At 37.3% G+C, this 19,478-nt stretch overlaps 2 protein-coding genes across 3 annotated transcripts in view; one reads left to right on the top strand and one right to left on the bottom strand.

Moving 5' to 3' along the window:
* Window positions 1-9,391, top strand: part of LOC101890855 (uncharacterized) — a 41,360-nt gene extending 31,969 nt beyond the window's left edge. The window contains exons 3-5 of the mRNA XM_011296544.3: window positions 4,662-4,833; window positions 7,683-8,229; window positions 8,525-9,391. Of these exons, the coding sequence (XP_011294846.3) occupies window positions 4,662-4,833; window positions 7,683-8,229; window positions 8,525-8,955 (1,150 nt within the window). The 3' untranslated portion in view covers window positions 8,956-9,391. The remainder of the gene's footprint in view (window positions 1-4,661; window positions 4,834-7,682; window positions 8,230-8,524) is intronic.
* A 1,872-nt stretch (window positions 9,392-11,263) lies between these two features.
* On the bottom strand, window positions 11,264-19,188 carry LOC101890003 (DNA-directed RNA polymerase II subunit RPB1). Of its 2 annotated transcripts, XM_059119068.1 has the most exons (7): window positions 19,171-19,188; window positions 18,743-18,827; window positions 18,159-18,683; window positions 16,303-17,259; window positions 13,412-16,229; window positions 13,160-13,348; window positions 11,264-13,100 (listed from the first exon to the last, which is right to left on the bottom strand). In XM_059119068.1, the coding sequence occupies exons 2-7, from the start codon at window positions 18,818-18,820 to the stop codon at window positions 11,989-11,991; spliced, it is 5,679 nt and encodes a 1,892-aa protein (XP_058975051.1). In that variant the 5' UTR covers window positions 18,821-18,827; window positions 19,171-19,188; the 3' UTR covers window positions 11,264-11,988. The 2 variants fall into 2 exon arrangements, with proteins under 2 accessions (XP_058975051.1, XP_058975052.1); XM_059119069.1 differs by lacking the exons at window positions 18,743-18,827; window positions 19,171-19,188 and having other exon boundaries at window positions 16,303-17,256; window positions 18,155-18,296.
* Between the last annotated feature and the right edge of the window lie 290 nt (window positions 19,189-19,478).

Raw genomic sequence — 19,478 nt, 5'->3', positions numbered from 1 at the left:
TTTTGGTGAAAAATTGTATATATTGAAAAATTATTCTTTATTTTGTTCACAAAAAATCCACTGAATTCAATATGATATTACAAATTGAAAAATATTGACAAAAGAAGAATAACAAATTGAAAAAATCTTCAACTGTCGCTGATTTTTTACAGCAACTGTTTAAAGATCCTTACAAAGTTTGTCAATAGAATGTACTTTTATTTTAAAATTCAATTCCATTGGAAATTTTTTTCGATATTTTCCCGTTTTGAGAATTGTTGCAATGAGATCTCTTTTTTAGTGATTTTTTTAACGATTTTGAAAAAGTAATTATCTTTTAACTTTGGTGTGACCGCATTAAATTATTTCGGTATCATCTATTCCGTTTCGCCACCACATAATTCGGTACTACACTTCCATGTAACCTGCCATCAATTTCAGTTCTCAAGAAATCAAGTCAATTATTTAAATTGGTATAAATATTCGAATTCAAAAATAAAATATAAAAAACACTACAAATGTACATTAGAAAAAAGTAAGTCAAAATGAAAAAAATCATGCAAAATAAAACATTGCTATTGTACATTTCAAAAGTCAAAATGAAAATGTTAAAATATCACATTTTTACGTGATTTTTTTGGATATTATCCTTTTCGGATAAGAGACAATTCCGAATTTGTATGAATCATTAAAATCAGTTCAGCGGTTCTTAAGTTATAAGCGTAGTAACTAACACAACTTTCATTTATATATATAGATTCGTTTTTTATTCTTTTTTAAATTTAATTAAAATTTTACCATCTCTTAACATTTTGTTGAAATTCTCTTCTATTGCGATGAATAAAATTACCTGTTTTTTAAATGAAAACCAGTAAGGAAAGCTCAAAAGTCGGGCGGGCCGACTATATGATACCCTACACCACTAATCATATTAAGTAGAGCTCCCGTAAAAAGGTTTATACAGGGCATTTCAGAGCTCTATGAGATATTTGGTACAAAATCTATCTAATTCTATCGTGCATTTTACGAACTATAGCTATCTCTGAACCGGGTTTCTCCAAATTTGACGTATTAGCTTCTAGACTGAATTCGGTCTTATGTACGAAAATTCAGGTGATTTGGGCTGATATTGACCATTTAGTGCACATTTAACCCGAAATCGGATGAAGATATATATGGGAGCTATATCCAAATCTGAACCGATTTAGATAAAATTTAAAACAGCTATTCCTGTGCTCCATCTAATACCTGGTACCAAATATCACGGTTGTGGAGTGAATATTACGAATGTAAGGGACTAAAACACTAAATCGGATGAAACATATATATATGGTTGCTATATCTATATCTGAACCGATTTTCACTAAATTTGATATACTTGCTTCTAGGCTGAATTTGGTCCGATGTACTAAAATTCAGTCCATTTGGACTTATATCGGCCACTTGGTGGTCAATTAACCCGAAATCGGATGAAGATATATATGGGAGCTATATCCAAATCTGAACCGATTTCGATAAATTTAAAACAGCTATTCCTGTGCTCCATCTAATACCTGGTACCAAATATCACGGTTGTGGAGTGCATATTACGAATGTGAGGACCTTAAAGATCAAATCGGATGAAAATTTGATATACTTGCTTCTAGGCCGAACTCGGTTGGGTGTGCCAAAATTCAGGTAATTTGGACTGATAGTGGTCATTTGGTGCACATTTAACCCGAAATCGGATGAAGATATATATGGGAGCTATATCTAAATTTGATCCGATTCCTTGGGCCAAAAAAATATTGTTTGGAAAATTTCATCTCAATCGGATAATAAATGCGACCTGCATTTTGTTCACAAGAATACATGGACAGACGGACGGACGGGCGGACAGACGGACTGACATGCATAAATCGACTCAGAAAGTGATTCTATGAAGGTTCTCAAAAGTAACTATGGGTCTATCTCGTTTCCTTCTCCATGTTACAAACAAATGCACAAAGACATAATACCCTTACCACTATGTGGTGTAGGGTATAAAAATCTGTTTTTTACAGGTCTTCTGTGTAGGTAACCCTTTAAGATGGACGTATGTCCATTCGCAAATACAAAACCTTCCACAGGTCTTCTTTGGCTATAGAAACCCCCAGTTTGTTGTTTTCGTTTTCTTTTACCAATGAATGCAACAAATATGAAGCAATTATCTTTCATTCCACCTCTTCAATTAGTACAGTATATAGTTTTGTGAATGTATATACAAATATTCAGATATACATATGTATACATATTAAGTATATAATTGTGTTATACTATAAACGAAAGCAAAAAAAATATTTGTGGCACGCAATCATATCGAGTCAATTAAATATGCAGGTGAATTTCGAAATGGGGAGCACACGAAAAACGAAACGGACCACCACTGACAAAACAACAACAACCGGAAAGGACATTTAAATGTTTCATATACAGAATGTCCCAAAATTAAACAATACTGTCATAGTAAGAGTCACAAAATGAGGTCTTAAATTTAAATTGATATTTCGATATACGAACTAAACTGAAGTTGGTAGCACCACACTTCTCTCTGGCCAATGACGAGAGCTAAAATCAGTTCGCTTTGGTAAATGGTCGCGTGCTACTCTGATTTTATTGCCCAAAATGGGTTTTTGCTGTTGTTGTGTTAGAGGTTGGTCTTAGTGTTTTTGTGGATGTTAATTTACAAACCAATGACATACGTACTGGTGGTCCTCCATATTTTACTCACCCCACTCCATTAAATAGGAAAAATTGTGTTTTTTTGGTTGAGGGTAGAAAGAGAAAACTAACGCCGGCCTCCCCCGTCATTTGGGGTGGAAAACACGACTATGTTGTCTGATGGATATATTTATATACTGGAATTGTATATACAGTCGAGACCTGTTAAAACGAACACCGAGGGCCGGTGATTTCGCGGGTAGGCGTAATAGCGCGTTAAGATACAGAAAAAAATGTTATGTTTAAGTTATGGTAGAATTAAGAAGGTGAAGTCAAACAATCATGGCAGAAGAATACAGGTAGATGCACCAACGCTTGGGAGCATTGATATGTCAAAAAAATTTAAATGTTTTTTCAAATATAAGTAGATTTTTATATGTTTTCTTATAGTACTTCATTCGGAGGCTATTATAATTCGCGTTTTTCAACAATTTTTACAAATTTAAATAATTTTTCATTCAACATTTTCAATTCCAAAATTGGTTTGACAGTTCATTGTCCCAGCAGCTGTGTCGACGCGTCTACCTATATTTTTCTACCATGCATACAATCATATGTTTACGATTTTTTCAAAATTATAGTTGTGTTCCAGAACCTACAAATTAGTAATTATTCTGCTACAACGCGTTCCCGTACTCCAAAAACTAGCAAAACTTGCAGCTTTCGAGAAAAAAATGGCGCTGAGTGGTGCACATTTCTGCTTGTTTTAGCTACATGAATTTGGCCGATGCATATTGTAAATTTGACATTTAATTGGCAGGGCTAACAAGGTTGAAAAATGTATTGATACATTTCAATGTTCGCGCGTCACAACAAAAAAAAAAAAAAAAAGAAAATGATCAACTTAAAAACTAATAATTGTCGTGCAAAAAACAAAAAGAGAAAATATGGAGCAACTGATGTATTCACTTTTGGATGATTCCAGCAGTGAAGAGGACTGGCTGAATGAGGTATCAGATTATTAATTATTATTATATATTATTAATTTTTACTTACCGTCTTCAATACTCATTTTTTTTTAAATTTTTGCGTCCTTTTCAGAAAGATTCCACCAGTCCGATTTAGACTGTTTATTTTTGGAATTTCGACATTTTATCGCATTTCTGCTAATTTTCCGATCCCTTATTTTTTGAGCACACCTAAATGAGAATGACATTTCGAACTGTTCTCTCTTTACTACTAAAAAAGTACTGGAACACAACTTATATTTTCAAAATAAATTTATATTTATAAATCCTTGGTATACACCATGGTAGAAGAATATAGGTAGACGCGTCGACACAGCTGCTGGGACAATGAACTGTCAAACCAATTTTGGAATTGAAAATGTTGAATGAAAAGTTATTTAAATTTGTAAAAATTGTTGAAAAACGCGAATTATAATAGCCTTCGAATGACGTAATATAAGAAAACATATAAAAATCTACTTATATTTGAAAAAACTTTTGAATTTTATTGACATATCAATGCTCCCAAGCTTTGATGCAGCTACCTGAATTCTTCTGCCATGATTAGACGCATGGTATAAAAATACAGGTAGTCGCATCAACACAGCCGCTGAAACAATGAACTGCCAAACTAATTTTGGAATTGTAATTTTGAATGATTTGAATGTCTCCGATTGTCCTCGTATAAGAAAACATATAAAAATCTTATTATTTTTGAAAATAAATTCGAAAACTTTCGGCATCTCAATGTTCCCAAGCTTTGATGCTTCTACCTTCTACCATGATCAGACGGAATGTTTTTTACATATGGTAACCCTTTTTATATTTTCATATGTAAAAATGCTCATATCGTATGATTCATGGAATAATTGGTTCAGGAGGCACTTCATCATGCATTCATTTTAAATCATAATAATAATTTGGGGAACAATATTTTGAAATATATAGTCCACATTATTCAAAAATCATTGAGTCTCTCTCTTTATTCTATTACAGTGACCGTTTCCCCTATTATAAGTCCAATGATGATCGTTGGAAGAACTCTGTGAGGCACAATCTTTCGATAAACCCGCATTTTCGCAAAGGACACAAAGCTCCTCAAGGTGCCGGTCACCTCTGGACAATATCAAGTGGAGATTCTGCTGAGAACGTATTGGCCTGGGAACATGTAAGTATCAATTACACAGCTTTTCAAAATCAGTCTAATAGCGCGTTTACATACACATCTTTACTCTGGTTAACTCTGATAATTGCCCAATAACAATAAATTTTTATGAAAAAAACAAAGAAAATTCTTACATTCCTTGTTTTGTTATCCTTTCCGATTCTGACAAGTTAATTTTCAGCAGCGTTGCCATATGAAATTTGTTTTACGCAGTATAAGAGCACATAAAAGTACGTTTAGATTTTCGAAATCTACTAGATCTCAAATGTCATTTCCATAGCGTATACGTCAAATAATATCCATTGGATATATGAATACGATTTACGTGACGTATACGCTATGGGATTGACATTTTAAATCGAGTAGATTCAGTAGTCTAAACGTACTTTAAATACTACAAAATCCACTCGGTCAAAGCATGGCAAAAGAATACAGGTAGATGCATCAACGCTTGGGAGCATTAATATGTCAAAAAAATTTAAATGTTTTTTCAAATATAAGTTGATTTTTATATACTTTCTTTTACTACGTCATTCGAAGGCTATTATAATTCGCGTTTTTCAACAATTTTTACAAATTTAAATAATTTTTCATTCAACATTTTCAATTCCAAAATTTGTTTGGCAGTTCATTGTCCAAGCAGCTGTGGTGACGCGTCTACCTATATTCTTTTACCAAGGATCAAAGCGTCAATTCCAAAGCGTATACGTCACGTAGATCGAATTAATAAATCCAATGGATATTATTTGACGTATGGCATCGACATTTGAGATCGAGTTGATTTCGTAAATCTAAATATACTCTAAATTCACTTTCATATCGTGCAATAATAATGGGATGAAGGTGAGAGCACATAAAAGCCTTTCTTGAATGGCTTAAAGGTGAGAATACATAAAACGGTTTTTTGATTGCCTTAAGTCATCGGCTGGCTTCTTCGGAAAAGAACAAAGGAGCGTAGGGCCAAAATCGAACTAAGCCAACCTGAAACTCCTTTGTTTCTTTCCGAAGAAGCCAGCCAATGACTTAAGCCAGACAGAAAAGCGATTTATGTATTCTGACCTGGCATGAAGTCGTTTAAATAAGGACTTCCATCTGTCTAGGGTATTAGTCGATTTAATAATTCTTAAAAGATGCGTTAATTTGATTGTATCTGATCGATTTTCATGATTATTCTCTTCCCAAAAATTGTATATAAACGCGCTATTAATGGGGAACCCTAAAATTAATCCATATATGTAGTCTATTAAGCTGCTATCAGACGATGAGAATTTTACATCGTCAAAATTGTCATTTTACATCTGACTCAGAATATTTGCTATCACACACTTACGTGGTCAGGGTATTATGTATTTGTGCTTTGTTTGTATCAGGCAAAAGGAAACGAGATAGACCTATAGTTCCTTTTGATGATCTGCATAGAATCACATTAGGTGTTTCTGGTTACTCTAAAATTTGTAACAATTGTTACAAATTGTTACTGGAAGTCGTCTGTTAACCCGAAAGTTCTGCAAAAGAGAGCGGTTGGAGAGAGAAATTTTGACAGTTCTTTCAGTGAGAGTTTGCAAATTCTTGCTGGACAAATTTCTTCTTGCAATCACTTGCAACTCTTCTTCTTCTCATTCATCGACATTCAATCAGATGTTTTCTATTGTTTGTTTAGTTTCAATTTGAGAACAACGTAAAAGAATGTGAAAAAAAGTAAATATTAATATGTAATAAGAAAATAAAAGACTATTTCCAACATTTTTATTTAAAAAAACTTGTAAAATTAGTATTGCTTCCTTTGTTTTAATTCTCCTTATGGGGACAAATTGGTTTGTTTTGACAAATCAGCTGATTAGTTGCAAACTTCTGCAGGAATACCGTCTGTTTACTTTTCGCATTTTCCTTGCAAAAGAGAATAAAACTCTCTCTCAGAAAGAAGTTGCTGGACAATTCCTGCTGGAAAAGTAACCAGACACACCTATTCTGAGTCGATTTATACATGTCCGCCCGTCCGTCGATAAAGACGGTCAAAATATAGATATAGCTTCCATATATACCTTCGTCCGATTTGCCTTTTATTGTGCACCAAATGTGCACATACAACCAATTTATCCTTGAAAATACAAAATTTGATTGAAGTCGGCTTATATAAAGCTATAGCTCCCATATATATTGTTCATCCGATTTGTAATTTTTTCGTCCTTAGCCGTAATAAACACTCTGAAACAACGATATTTGGGGAAATATATGAAATAAAACTCAGAAATTTTGTCGAGATCTGTTCAGATTTAGATATAGGCCGCATATATGTATATCTTCGTCCGATTTGGCACTTACCACCAAATTGAGTCTAGAAACAAGTATGTCAAATTCGGTCCAGATATAGCTATAGGTTCCATATATATTGTTCATTCGATTTGTTATATTTTTTCTCCACAGCCGTAATATGCACTCCGTAACAACAATATTTGAAGAATATATAAAATATAGCTCAGAAAAACCTTTATCAAATTTTATCGTGATCGGTTCAGATTTGTATATAGCTCGCATATATATCTTTATCCGATTTCAAGTTCATCGTGCACCGCAAATTTAATTGCATATATTTTCAGACAACCAAAAATTAACGCTTTTGATTAAATTACATTTTTCCAATGAAAATAGGGCTCGCTGTTATCGAAAAAGTACATATGCACTTTCCTCATGTATTTCACAACTGAAGTGTAGTAAATGCATCACACGATGTGTGTAACTTCTATGCATGGAAAATTTGACACTACATATATAAAAAACATATCGTCTGATAGAGCCTTTACAATTAAGCCATATCTATGTCATTAAAATATTTAAAAACTCTTCTTCCACAGAAAAAACAGCGTTTGGATTTATTTTTCAAAATGGAATCGATGAATCGTGAACGACTTGTCCAGCAGCATCAACAACAACAACAACAGAAAAAACAACAATCCTCCTCCAACAGTACAAGACACCAAAGCCATACCAATAGTCACTCACATGATGGTTCTTCCCAGGATGCCTGTTTGTATGATGAAGCTGCTGTGGCAGCAGCTGCAATACAACAGGAAATGTTGCAGCAGGGAAACACAACACCCACAGCCAAAGATGTTTCATTGCCACACCACCAACATTATCATGCCCAGTATCAGCAAAATAGTCATCATCGGACGACATTGCATCAAGCCAATGTTCATCAACAACAACACCATCATCATCATCCTCCTCACCATTCCCAAAGTTTACACGATCTGCCCTATAACGAATTGCTGTCCGAAGAAGAATTACGAAAAACTGCTGGCCAAATTTTAAATGGAATTCATCGAGAGGTGGAAGTACAATCGGTAAATCATCATCAGCCGATAATTAGCACATATCAGGATGTTCTGCTGGACAATGGTAAGTTGAGCCAGTTTTCTATAGATGCAATATTAAATTTTAGGCGAGGGCGAAGGGAACGGGCCAGGAAACTAAAGACCGTAGTGAAGCAAAAGTCAACGAATACAATTTCCTTTAAGATATCTAGGTCTATATAAGGTCGGACAAGAAGATTACTATGGGCAAGAATTTGAGAATAAACTTATACTAGGTTTACAATTTATCTCATGCAGTAAAAACAGTGGATTTGAATTACCAATTCCCTTTTACTTATCATTCATATTTTTAAAAACGTTATTTTCTTTTATCTCTGCAGATTACCTCAATCCAATACATAAAGATGTTGCGGTCAATGAAAGCGGTTTGCACCAGGTTAGTAATACAACCGTATCAGCAACAGCGGGGAACAGTCACACTGGACACGGCACAACAACGGCAACAACTCCCTACTATGTTACCGAAATCGATCCCATCGAATTGGGTATACAGATGTCATCACATCCGAATCCCTTGGTACACTGTCAGACTCACAGCAACAACAATCATCAGCATGATCATGCTCATCAAAATCATCACAGCAATAACCACCAACTACATTCCCACCATCATCATCACTCACATCACATCCATGGTTCAGGGGATCCAAGTTCTTCGTTAAATACCGAAGACACTGATGTCATTTTATTCAATGATGAATTCAATTTAAATTATTTCACCTATAATCCGGCCACGGATATTGTTGCTTGACCCAAACAACAACAGCAGCAGCAACCACAACAACAAATGCAGCCATTATTATACCAACAACCCCTGATTACTGTAGTTATACCAACAACAACCCGGCGTTTACTAGCCACCTCTAACACAATTAGTAATTAGATGTGTCACCCTCATCGCCGCCATCGTAAACCTCCTAGTCAAAATAACCAAAAATAATTATACCTATACATAGAAATGTTCTCTATTCCAAAATAAAAAAAAAACGTAAAATTAGAAATTTTATTAGCAATTAATTTAAGTCAATTTTGATCCAAGTGCCTAGAATCTAAGTATGTGTAACACTTTAAAAGCTGTATATTGAAAAAGCTTGAGAAAACTTGTTTAGTTCTATCCTACACCCATTACATAGTTTGTAATCCATCGATATTATAATTGTAGCAATAAACCTAAATACAGATATCTATCGAAGTTGTCTTATCTATTAGTCTTTGGAATGACTATTGAAATCGATGTGTTTTCAATTTTAAAGTTTTCTGGATCTCAAAGGATTTCTCATAAAAGCCTAAAATCATAGACAAATAAAGGTATAGACTAAAAAGTTTTAAAATTTTCCCTTCCGGCAGATGCCACTATTGTTGATCTTGGGCCAGTCAAGTCACTCAGGGCTAGTGAAGTCACTCGACTTCGAAAACAATTTATTCATTTTTCTGCTATTTAAGTTCTATATTTTTATATTTTACGGCATATATAGGTAATGTCAATGCAAACAAAGTCACTGTTTCGTTTTCAATTGATAAATAATAATGAATCATAAAAATATTCAATATTTTGTATTTTGAGAGAATTGAGTGAGTCTACTGAACCTCTCTCACAGCATGAACGACATCTATTGAAGCACTTTTTTCAGAGATAACAGATGAGACAACTTTTTAGTCTATACCTAATTTGTCTATGCTAAAATGGCTTCCCATAGAAACCGGAAAGGGCTTCTCCTAGAAGCCTGAAAGGGCTTCTCATAGAAGCCTGAAAGGGCTTCTCATAGAAGCCTGAAAGGGCTTCTCATAGAAGCCTGAAAGGGCTTCTCATATATAGAAGCCTGAAAGGGCTTCTCGTATATAGAAGCCTGAAAGGGCTTCTCATAGAAGCCTAATAGGGCTTCTCATAGAAGCCTAATAGGGCTTCTCATAGAAGCCTGATAGGGCTTCTCATAGAAGCCTGATAGGGCTTCTCACAGAAGCCTGGAAGGTCTTCTCACAGAAGCCTGAAAGGTCTTCTCATAGAATCCTGAAAGGTCTTCTCTCAGAAGCCTGAAGGTCTTCTCTTAGAAGCCTGAAAGGGCTTCTCATAGAAGCCTGAAAGCGCTTCTCATAGAAGCCTGAAAGGGCTTCTCATAGAAGCCTGAAAGGGCTTTTCATAGAAGCCTGAAAGGGCTTTTCATAGAAGCCTGTAAGCGCTTCTCATAGAAGCCGGAAAGGGCTTTTCATAGAAGCCTGTAAGCGCTTCTCATAGAAGCCGGAAAGGGTTTTTCATAGAAGCCTGTAAGCGCTTCTCATAGAAGCCGGAAAGGGCTTTTCATAGAAGCCTGTAAGCGCTTCTCATAGAAGCCGGAAAGGGCTTTTCATAGAAGCCTGTAAGCGCTTCTCATAGAAGCCGGAAAGGGCTTTTCATAGAGGCCTGTAAGCGCTTCTCATAGAAGCCGGAAAGGGTTTTTCATAGAAGCCTGAAAGGTCTTCTCATAGAAACCCAAAAATTCTTCTCATAGAAGACCAAAACGTCTTCTCATAGAAGATCAAGATATCTTCTAATAGGCCTGAACGTCTTCTCATAGAAGATCAAAATATCTTCTAATAGGCCTGAACGTCTTCTCATACAAGCCTGAAAAATCTTCTAATAGAAGGTCTTCTCATTGAAGACGAAAAGGACTTCTCATAGAACAAAATGTTTTTCCATAGAAACCTGGACATTCTTCTAATAGAAACCTGGAAGGTCTTCTTGTAGAAGCCTCGGCCTTCTCATAGAAGATCACAAGGTATTCTCGAAAATGGCCAAAAGGTCTTCTCATGGAATACCAACAGTCTTTCCATAGAAGACCAACAAAGGCTTATAATAGTAGACCAAAAGATCTTCTCATAGAAGCCTGAAAGATCTTCTTACAGAAGAACAGAAAAAGGTCTTCTCATGAAAGACCAAAAGGTCGTCTCATAAAAGTCCAAGAAGGTCTTCTCATAGAAGACGAAAAAGGTCGTCTCATAAATGGCCAAGAGGCATTCCTAAAGTTTTCCTTTCATAGAGTTCCTATAATGCAAATCTCACAGTGCATAAATAAAACGATATATTTTCTTAAAGTCTCGGTACCAATATATGTTTCGTTATATTTAAAATATTACATACTTTAAACAATATTTTAAATAAAAGAAAATAGAATCAAATGAAATAAAAATTGCTAACATATATTTGTTTGTTGTTTGTTTTGGCATTCAAACATTTTAATTCAGCTTATTCGTATTCTAACAAATCAGTAAATTTATGAAAACATATCTCAGTTTATAGATAGACACGTCAGATAAAGTTGAAAAAAAAAAACTTAAATTAAAATGTTTTGAATGTCACAACATTGAAGTTTTGTCTTATCATCACTATTTTCCCTCTATAACTATTGAATATGACGTCATTTATTTTAAATTATAGTTTCTTCTTGTTTTTTGTGTAAAGCAATACATAGGATTTTAGTACGAGATTGGAGGAGGGGGGATATTAGGTGGGGACTTGGGGTCCATATAATAAAGGTTATAACAAAAGCATTTTGAGTTGAATAGTTTATCCTTTGTAATTGAAAATTCTTATTTCAACAATTCTTACTACAATTCATATGAATAATGAATATTTAGTTACTTATTTTTAAAACTATTATTTTCTTTTTTTTAATTTTTTTTTTTTGTTTCCAATCAGAAATTTAGTTCTGAAAATGCACGTGCGTCATTGCTAAAAATGTGTATCTGTGCTAACATCACCATCATCATCTCCGGCGTCACCATTGCCAGCTGTATCAGCTGCATCGCCTTAGTCTTCACTCTCTTCATAGGTGGGACTACTTGGTGAATAGGCTGGACTAGTTGGTGAATAACCATGTGAGGGGGCCGTTGGAGAATACATGGGCGAGGCCGGCGAATAATTACGCGTTGTTGGTGTGTACGTTGGTGAAGTAGGTGAATATTTAGTGCTGCCAGGCGAATACACCGACATATTGTTGGGCGAATAACGTGGTGATGCAGCCGAATAACTCGAACCTGTTGGACTGTATTGATTTGCGGGCGAATGTTGTGGCGACGTTGGCGAATACAACGGTGAGGATGGCGAATATTTGGGTGAAGCAGGCGAATATTGTGGCGATCCCGGGGGGTATTGTGGTGAGCCCGGTGAACCATCATAGGATGGTGAGGGTGGTGAATATTTCGGAGATGAAGGTGAATATTTCACTCCTGTCTGTGAGTATGCCGGTGAGGCCGGCGAATAGTGTGGCGAAGACGAATAGTTGGGAGATGATGGCGAATATGATGGAGTTACTGGTGTATATGTTGGAGAAGATGGCGAATAGGATGGTGAAGTGGGCGAGTAACAAGGCGATGATGGTGAATATGAAGGACTTGAGGGAGAATAAGATGGTGAAGTTGGTGAATATGATGGAGAATTCGGCGAATAATTTGAAGACGTTGGAGAATAAGCACTTGTTGGAGAGTACATATTCGAACCACCACTGCCCGTATACGAAGGACTTGAAGTGTGGAAAGGTGATGTTGGCGAGTATACCGGAGACGAGGGAGAATAACGGCTTGTCGATGGTGAGTAGCCAGTTGATTGGGGATTAAAGTTGGGCGTAGTCGAAGAGTAGCGTGGTGATATTGAACCATATGCCGGACTTGTGGGCGAATAATTTGGACTGAGTGGAGAGTAGCTGGGCGAGGCACCTCCAGGCGAAGAAGCCGTATAATTTGGACTAGTTGGCGAGTATGATGGTGACACACTGGGCGATGGGGGGAAGAAGGGTGACATTGGTGGTCCAGGTGAACTTGGCGATGAGCCCGGATGGGCTGGTGACCAATTGGGTGACATACCAGAAGCTTCAGAGGCGGCAGATGGCGAGAAGCTAGGTCCTCCCGGTGTCATACCGCTCACTAAAAATGCAATGAAATTATAATTATCATCCAAAAACTATTCATTATTTGCAACTTACTTTGACCCGATGGTGAGAAATATCTGGGTGTTCCACAATTCTGCCAAGGCGTCATTGGTGGTGACATGCTGGGTGTTGATACAGCGCCAAAGAACATTCCAGAACCACCCAAAATGCTCGAACCAATCGTATTGGCAATTTCAATGCCATAGCGACATTTTTCTGCATCCAACAGCAAATCGAAACAACCTGAAAATAAAACCACATATTAATAACTCACACACACGCACACATTCAGAGAATACCCCTTACCTGTTCCCATCTTTGGCAATTGACCCATAATAATATTCTCAGATACACCTCTCATAGGATCAGTCTCAGCATGAGCCGAAGCATCCAACAACACATCTACCGTTTCTTCGAATGAACATCTCATAAGAGCACCAGTATCCTGTCTATTGATACCGTGACGTGTAATGGCCATCAAATGACCCTTGGCTGTCATTACGTCACACAACAAGGCCAAATGACGATAGTTTACATAAAGACCGTAGAACTGCAACACAGCGTTCATTTCCTTTTCCACAGATTTACGCACAGCTTCAATGCCCAATACTTGGAAAATCTCACAAATATCGTTAGACGACGTTCTCACTGGATCTACATCACGTTCGGACAGAACTTTCATCATAGAAGTACCGTCAGTTTCCAGCAACCATTCGCCAATGGCCTTAAATTCACCCGTCTCCGTAATGATAATACGTTTCTTACTGTCCGTCTGCGGCAAATGCATGTACACTTTGCCAATGGCCTCAATACCCTGCAGTGTCATGTCTGACAACATATTGGCCTCAATGCAACGCAAGAACATATCGTCCTCCATCTTGTCGACAGCCTCATCTTCATCTTGGAATTTGTTCTCTTCGTTGTTCATGATACGAATACGTAAGACCAGCTTATCGGCATTGTCATCATTGAAGATACAATTAAGATCATCACCAAAACCAGCATTAATTTTCTCAGCAATCTGTTCCATGGTCAATTTCTTATCTGTCATACGCTTGCGATCGAGTTCGATACGTAACAGCCATGGTGAGATGCGTGTGGGATCGAAATCAGGCATTTCATAGTAAACATTGACAAATTCTTGATCTTCAGCAATGACGGTGCGTTGTGGATCTGGATCATAGTAGATTGCCGTATTGGCTGTCACCTTACGCAGCGTAGTGTGTTCCAGGCGACACAATACGTTCTTGGCCTTTTCTGCATCACGAGCTGCACCGCCAGTCAGGAACACAGTGAGAGAAGGAGCCTTAGGCTTCTTGGAAATGTTAATAATTTCCTTTAGACGGGGTACACCCAATGTTACGTTCTTTGAGGATACACCAGCAAAATGGAAAGTGTTCAGTGTCATCTGTGTGGCAGGTTCACCCAAACTCTGGGCAGCCAAGGCACCCACCATCTCGCCAGGGTTGGCTTGGGCTTGTTGGAATCTTGTTTCAATTTCACCAATCAACCATTCAAAGGCCTCCGTGGACAAACGGAATTCTTCGGCCACATATTTGGTACATAATGTGGAACGCACCAAACATTGGAACAATAGAGTGGCGTTTTCATTGGCCTGTTTTGAGATACGATCGTTACCCACCACAATAACACAGCGTTGCAATAGATCACGCACACCATTTATAACTCGTAGAGGAGACAAATCTGTGGGCATGCGTTTGTTGATGTGGAAGATCTTCTGCACGTTCCAAATCATTCTCTGTAAATTACAAGGCAATACAACTTTGGAATCGCCATTGGGGAAAATTTCTCTTAGCGCCTCACGATCGCGGCACAGCTGGTCCCATTCTATTTCAAGTTCTGGCAAAGCGTTGCCGCTTTCACTCAATTCCTTTATCACTTCATCGGTGAACACCTTACGCATATAACGCTCATTGGACCAATCAAATTTGAATCTCTTTTCAAATGATTTGTTCGACAACTTAACGGTCGGCAAGTTCTGGAACTCTACCGTTTCTCCCGCCAAACCGTCCTCACCGTAACGCAACTGAATCAGCTGACCAACTGAATTACGCACGGTACCATCGTAGTTTACCATTACAGATTCCATAGCCTTTATAAGACGACGCTGGATATAACCAGTTTCGGCAGTTTTTACAGCTGTATCGATAAGACCTTCACGACCACCCATAGCGTGGAAATAGAATTCGGATGGTGTCAAACCGGCAAGGTATGAATTTTCTACGAAACCTCTGGACTCAGGACCGTAATCGTCTTTGATGAAATGGGGCAGGGTACGCTTGCGGAAACCGTATGGTATACGTTTACCTTCTACGTTCTGTTGACCTACACAAGCAATAACCTGGGAGATATTAATGTTGGAACCCTTAGAACCTGACACCACCATAGCCTTTAAACTGTTGTATTCAGTCAAAGATTTCTTAGCTGAGCCACCAGTTTTGTCACGAGCATCGTTCAAAATACGATTTACTTGATTCTCGAAAGTCTGACGCAGTGTATTACCGGGAGTGGGTTCCAATTCCATGTTGTGGGCCTTTTGAATAACGTTGATGACGTCGTCTTTGGCTTTCTTAATAGCCATCTGAATTTCGTTATAGGTCTGAGGATCGGCAATTGTATCACCAATACCGATACTGTGACCTTCCAACAGCAACCAGTTGTTAATTACAGTCTGAATGTTACCGTAGAAACGACCAGCAATTTCGTGACCCAATTCCAAGAAGACAATATGCAGCAGAGAACCGGCAGATGTACCCAGGGTTTTCTTACAAAGAATACCCATAATTAATTCACCGTGCTCTACCATTACCTTGGTGTCACCGGGAGATATCCATTTGTAGGGACCATCGTCTTCATCGTCAGGATGTGTGGAATGGGTACGTATCATGTTTACGTTGCCAGGAATAATCAAGGTGAATATTTGTTTGCCTGTCCACAGGGGTTTTGGTTTAAGAATACAAGGTTGAGGCATTTTGCCATCCCAAGTGGGCAAGAACATCAATAGATTCATCATTTGTTCGCGCGTGATGAAGACATCACGTTTCGTCATTTTACGTACAGCTGTCAGTGTGTCCTGCACAATACCCATGACGGGTTTGTTGGCCTAAAAATGATAATAAACAAGAATTAAAAATTGAAACTAATACATTTGATATAGCCATTTTACGCCTTCTTACCTGTGGTGTAATAATTTGACGAGGGGTAACGTGAATATTTTCTACTTCAGCTCTGGTCTCCATGGATTGTGGCACATGCAAGTTCATTTCATCACCGTCAAAATCAGCATTGTAGGGAGAGGTACAGGACAAGTTCATACGGAATGTTGACCATGGTAACACTTTGACACGATGACCCATCATACTCATTTTGTGTAGTGTGGGCTGACGATTGAAAATAACCAAATCATCATCGCGTAAATGTCTCTCCACTTTATAGCCACATTGCAAATGTAAATCGGATGGTTTGGGATGGAAACGCAAATCAATACGTTCACCGTTGTCTCGCACAATATACTTGGCACCGGGGTATTGTGAATTACCACGTCGTACCAATTCTTGCATACGATCGATATTGAAGGGTGTCACCAGTTCCGGAAAAGTTAAATTTTGAGCAATCGATCGTGGTACACCGACCTGATCGATACGTAAATTGGGATCAGGAGTAATGACAGTACGTGCTGAGAAATCCACACGTTTACCCATCAAATTACCACGAATACGACCTTCCTTACCCTTCAAACGGGATTTGATAGCTTTCAATGGTTTACCGGATTTTTGCATAGCCCTTGGCATACCGGGCATATCGTTGTCAACCAATGTCGCCACATGAAATTGTAACATTTTTATATTTTCTAATATAACGTGAGCGGCGGCACCACTAGCTTCATTTTTACGTAATTCATTGTTGGCTTTGATGATATCAGATAGCTTGTGCGTTAAATCGTCCTGATTCTTGGCCGCACCAAACATAACGACTGCAGGTCTTACAGCCAATGGCGGAACTGGCAATACGGTAATAATCATCCAATCGGGACGTGCATATTTTGGATCCATGCCCATAACAAAGCATTCTTCGTCTGTAATGTGTTTCAAAATTTCCCATACTCGTTCGGCTGTGACTTGAATTTTTTTCTCCTGCAAAGAATTTGTTCAAATAGAATTGTGAAATAAAAAATATAAAACTTTATTTAGCAAATTACTTCTAAAAACTGATTACAGATAATAGGTGTGAGTCATAACACCTATCATTCGAAATTCTAAAAATTAGCTACTATTTTGAAATCGACATGGACATTTTTGTTTCTTTCATTGAAAAGTATCCTCCTGAAAAAGTCGATTAAATGTGAAACAACACAAAAGAGAGATACCTATTTGAGAAAAATTTGTGGCCAGATAATAACTCCAATTTAAATATTGGCTTGATGGACTTAACTTCCGTCATGGAAAATATTTCAAATGTTTTAAAAAATATTTTTTTTGGTGATTGAAGAATTTGTTGTTTCTTCAAGTATATTTCAATAATAAACCATTGACCATCCCTAACGCTGCATACGTGGCATTGCATACTATAACCTTGGATAATTATCTTTTTCGCTTCTACGTGACCTAGCAGCTACAATTCAACTAAGTATTTTTTTTTTTGTGTGACATCTTTACATTTAGTTACAAGTTATCGACTCATTGTGTAAAAATGTAACCATGGAATTTACAAGATTATGATTTTTTTGATTCAAAGAAATACCAATGATATATTTTCATGTTTAGAGTCTTAGTAAACGAACTTAATTCGCAAACAGTGGCATAATTCTAATTGTATTCACCCTATATATACCACTGCCAAAACAAGATATGAATGGTTTGAGTTATTGAACTAGTCTATGAAAACGGAAGTAATATCCAGCATCTCTAAATAAATGAAACGGCATTTGATTAAATAAAAACTACATAATTTTTAAATCCCGAGGCAAAACCCCTTCAACAGGTGTTATATACAACATGAAACCAATATCTATAGTAATATGGCACCAACTTACCTGTGAATCCTCATTTACATGCTTCCATTCAGCTGTCAAATCTAAACCTGTTCTACGCAATGATGGTTGATAATGACCGCAACCACCGTGTCCGGGTTTCTTATTGGGATCAGCCGGTTGGCCATCCTTTGTCATGTCCATATCTTCACCACCTTCGCAAATTTTCTTGCCCTTGCACAAATCATAGACATAAGCCAAGCGTTTACGTGGTTGTCCTTTGGTTTTCAAAACGACTTCTTTGATTTTGGGATTCGAGGGAGATACCAACATTTTGGAACAATAAAAGCAAACGCATCGTAAGATTTTGATGGTTTTTGTTATAAAGCCAATGTGAAAGACGGGTTTGGCCAAATCTATGTGACCAAAATGACCGGGACATTCTGTCATGTTGCCAGCACAAGTCTGACAACGTGATGTACGATCGATGACACCCTGTCGGGGATCCATGAGACCACCCAATTTGGGACGTCCACCTTCCATCGTTTCGGCAAATTGCACGCCACCCTCTGTCACAGACATACGACGCTGTAAAATAAATATTTGTTAAACTAATCCTAGAAAAACCAAATTTCCCATAAACTTACAATTTCATCGGGTGATAGGATGCCAAACTGCACACGTTTCACCTGGCGCAAAGGCGCCTTGGAATCGTTTGTAGACATTTTGCGTCTGTGTTTTTTAAATTATATCATTAACAAAAATTAAAATTTTAATAAATAATGGATATTTTCCCGGAGTCAAGTTAGCGCCCTACAGCGCAAAACTTTCCCTTGCTGCTGCTGTTATGGCTAACCTCAAGTCGAGACTCCGCTGGCTGCCTTACTGAATATTTCTATTGACTGTATGCGCTTTTCAGTGCCTTCGTTTCTGATCGTTTTTTCAATTCGTTGCGTCGTGAACGCGAATTTCACAAACTGAACAAAGAATTTTTTACATTCAATTTTCTTGCGAAAATTTCACGAATTTTTACGAATTGTTATTGGAAATGCATGTTTAGTAGTCTAAAGCTTACTTTGGCTATGTTTTCCGTTAGTTTTTCAAGCTTTTCCGGCCTTTTCACAGAATTTTCATCAACGCTCGCAGCAGGTTGTGGCAGCCGTCTGAAAAATAAAGCATTTTTTTCCTGCTCGCTTTTGCATCGGAGCGCCATTTTGCACAGAGTTGTCAAAAAGGGTACTAAATACATAAATGTTTTTCAACTAATTAAAAGCGTAAGGCGATGTAGCTGAACACATTTGAAAATACCAAAAGGAAAGTATAGTATTTTATTGATATTTAGAAGTTAGACTTTCATATTATGGCTTAAATTACACCCTAAAT

Source organism: Musca domestica, unplaced genomic scaffold, assembly GCF_030504385.1.
Source record: "Musca domestica strain aabys unplaced genomic scaffold, Musca_domestica.polishedcontigs.V.1.1 14, whole genome shotgun sequence".
NCBI lineage: Eukaryota > Metazoa > Arthropoda > Insecta > Diptera > Muscidae > Musca > Musca domestica.
Note: the sequence above shows the minus strand (reverse complement) of the source record. Positions and strands in the feature narration are given on the sequence as shown.

Coding starts and splice junctions, on each gene's coding strand:
- LOC101890003 (XM_059119068.1), bottom strand. CDS start 18,820: ATGTCTACAAACGATTCCAAGGCGCCTTTGCGCCAGGTGAAACGTGTG. Junction 18,684..18,742: donor TCCTATCACCCGATGAAATT/GTAAGTTTATGG, acceptor TTTATTTTACAG/CGTCGTATGTCTGTGACAGA. Junction 13,349..13,411: donor ATTGCCAAAGATGGGAACAG/GTAAGGGGTATT, acceptor TTTTATTTTCAG/GTTGTTTCGATTTGCTGTTG.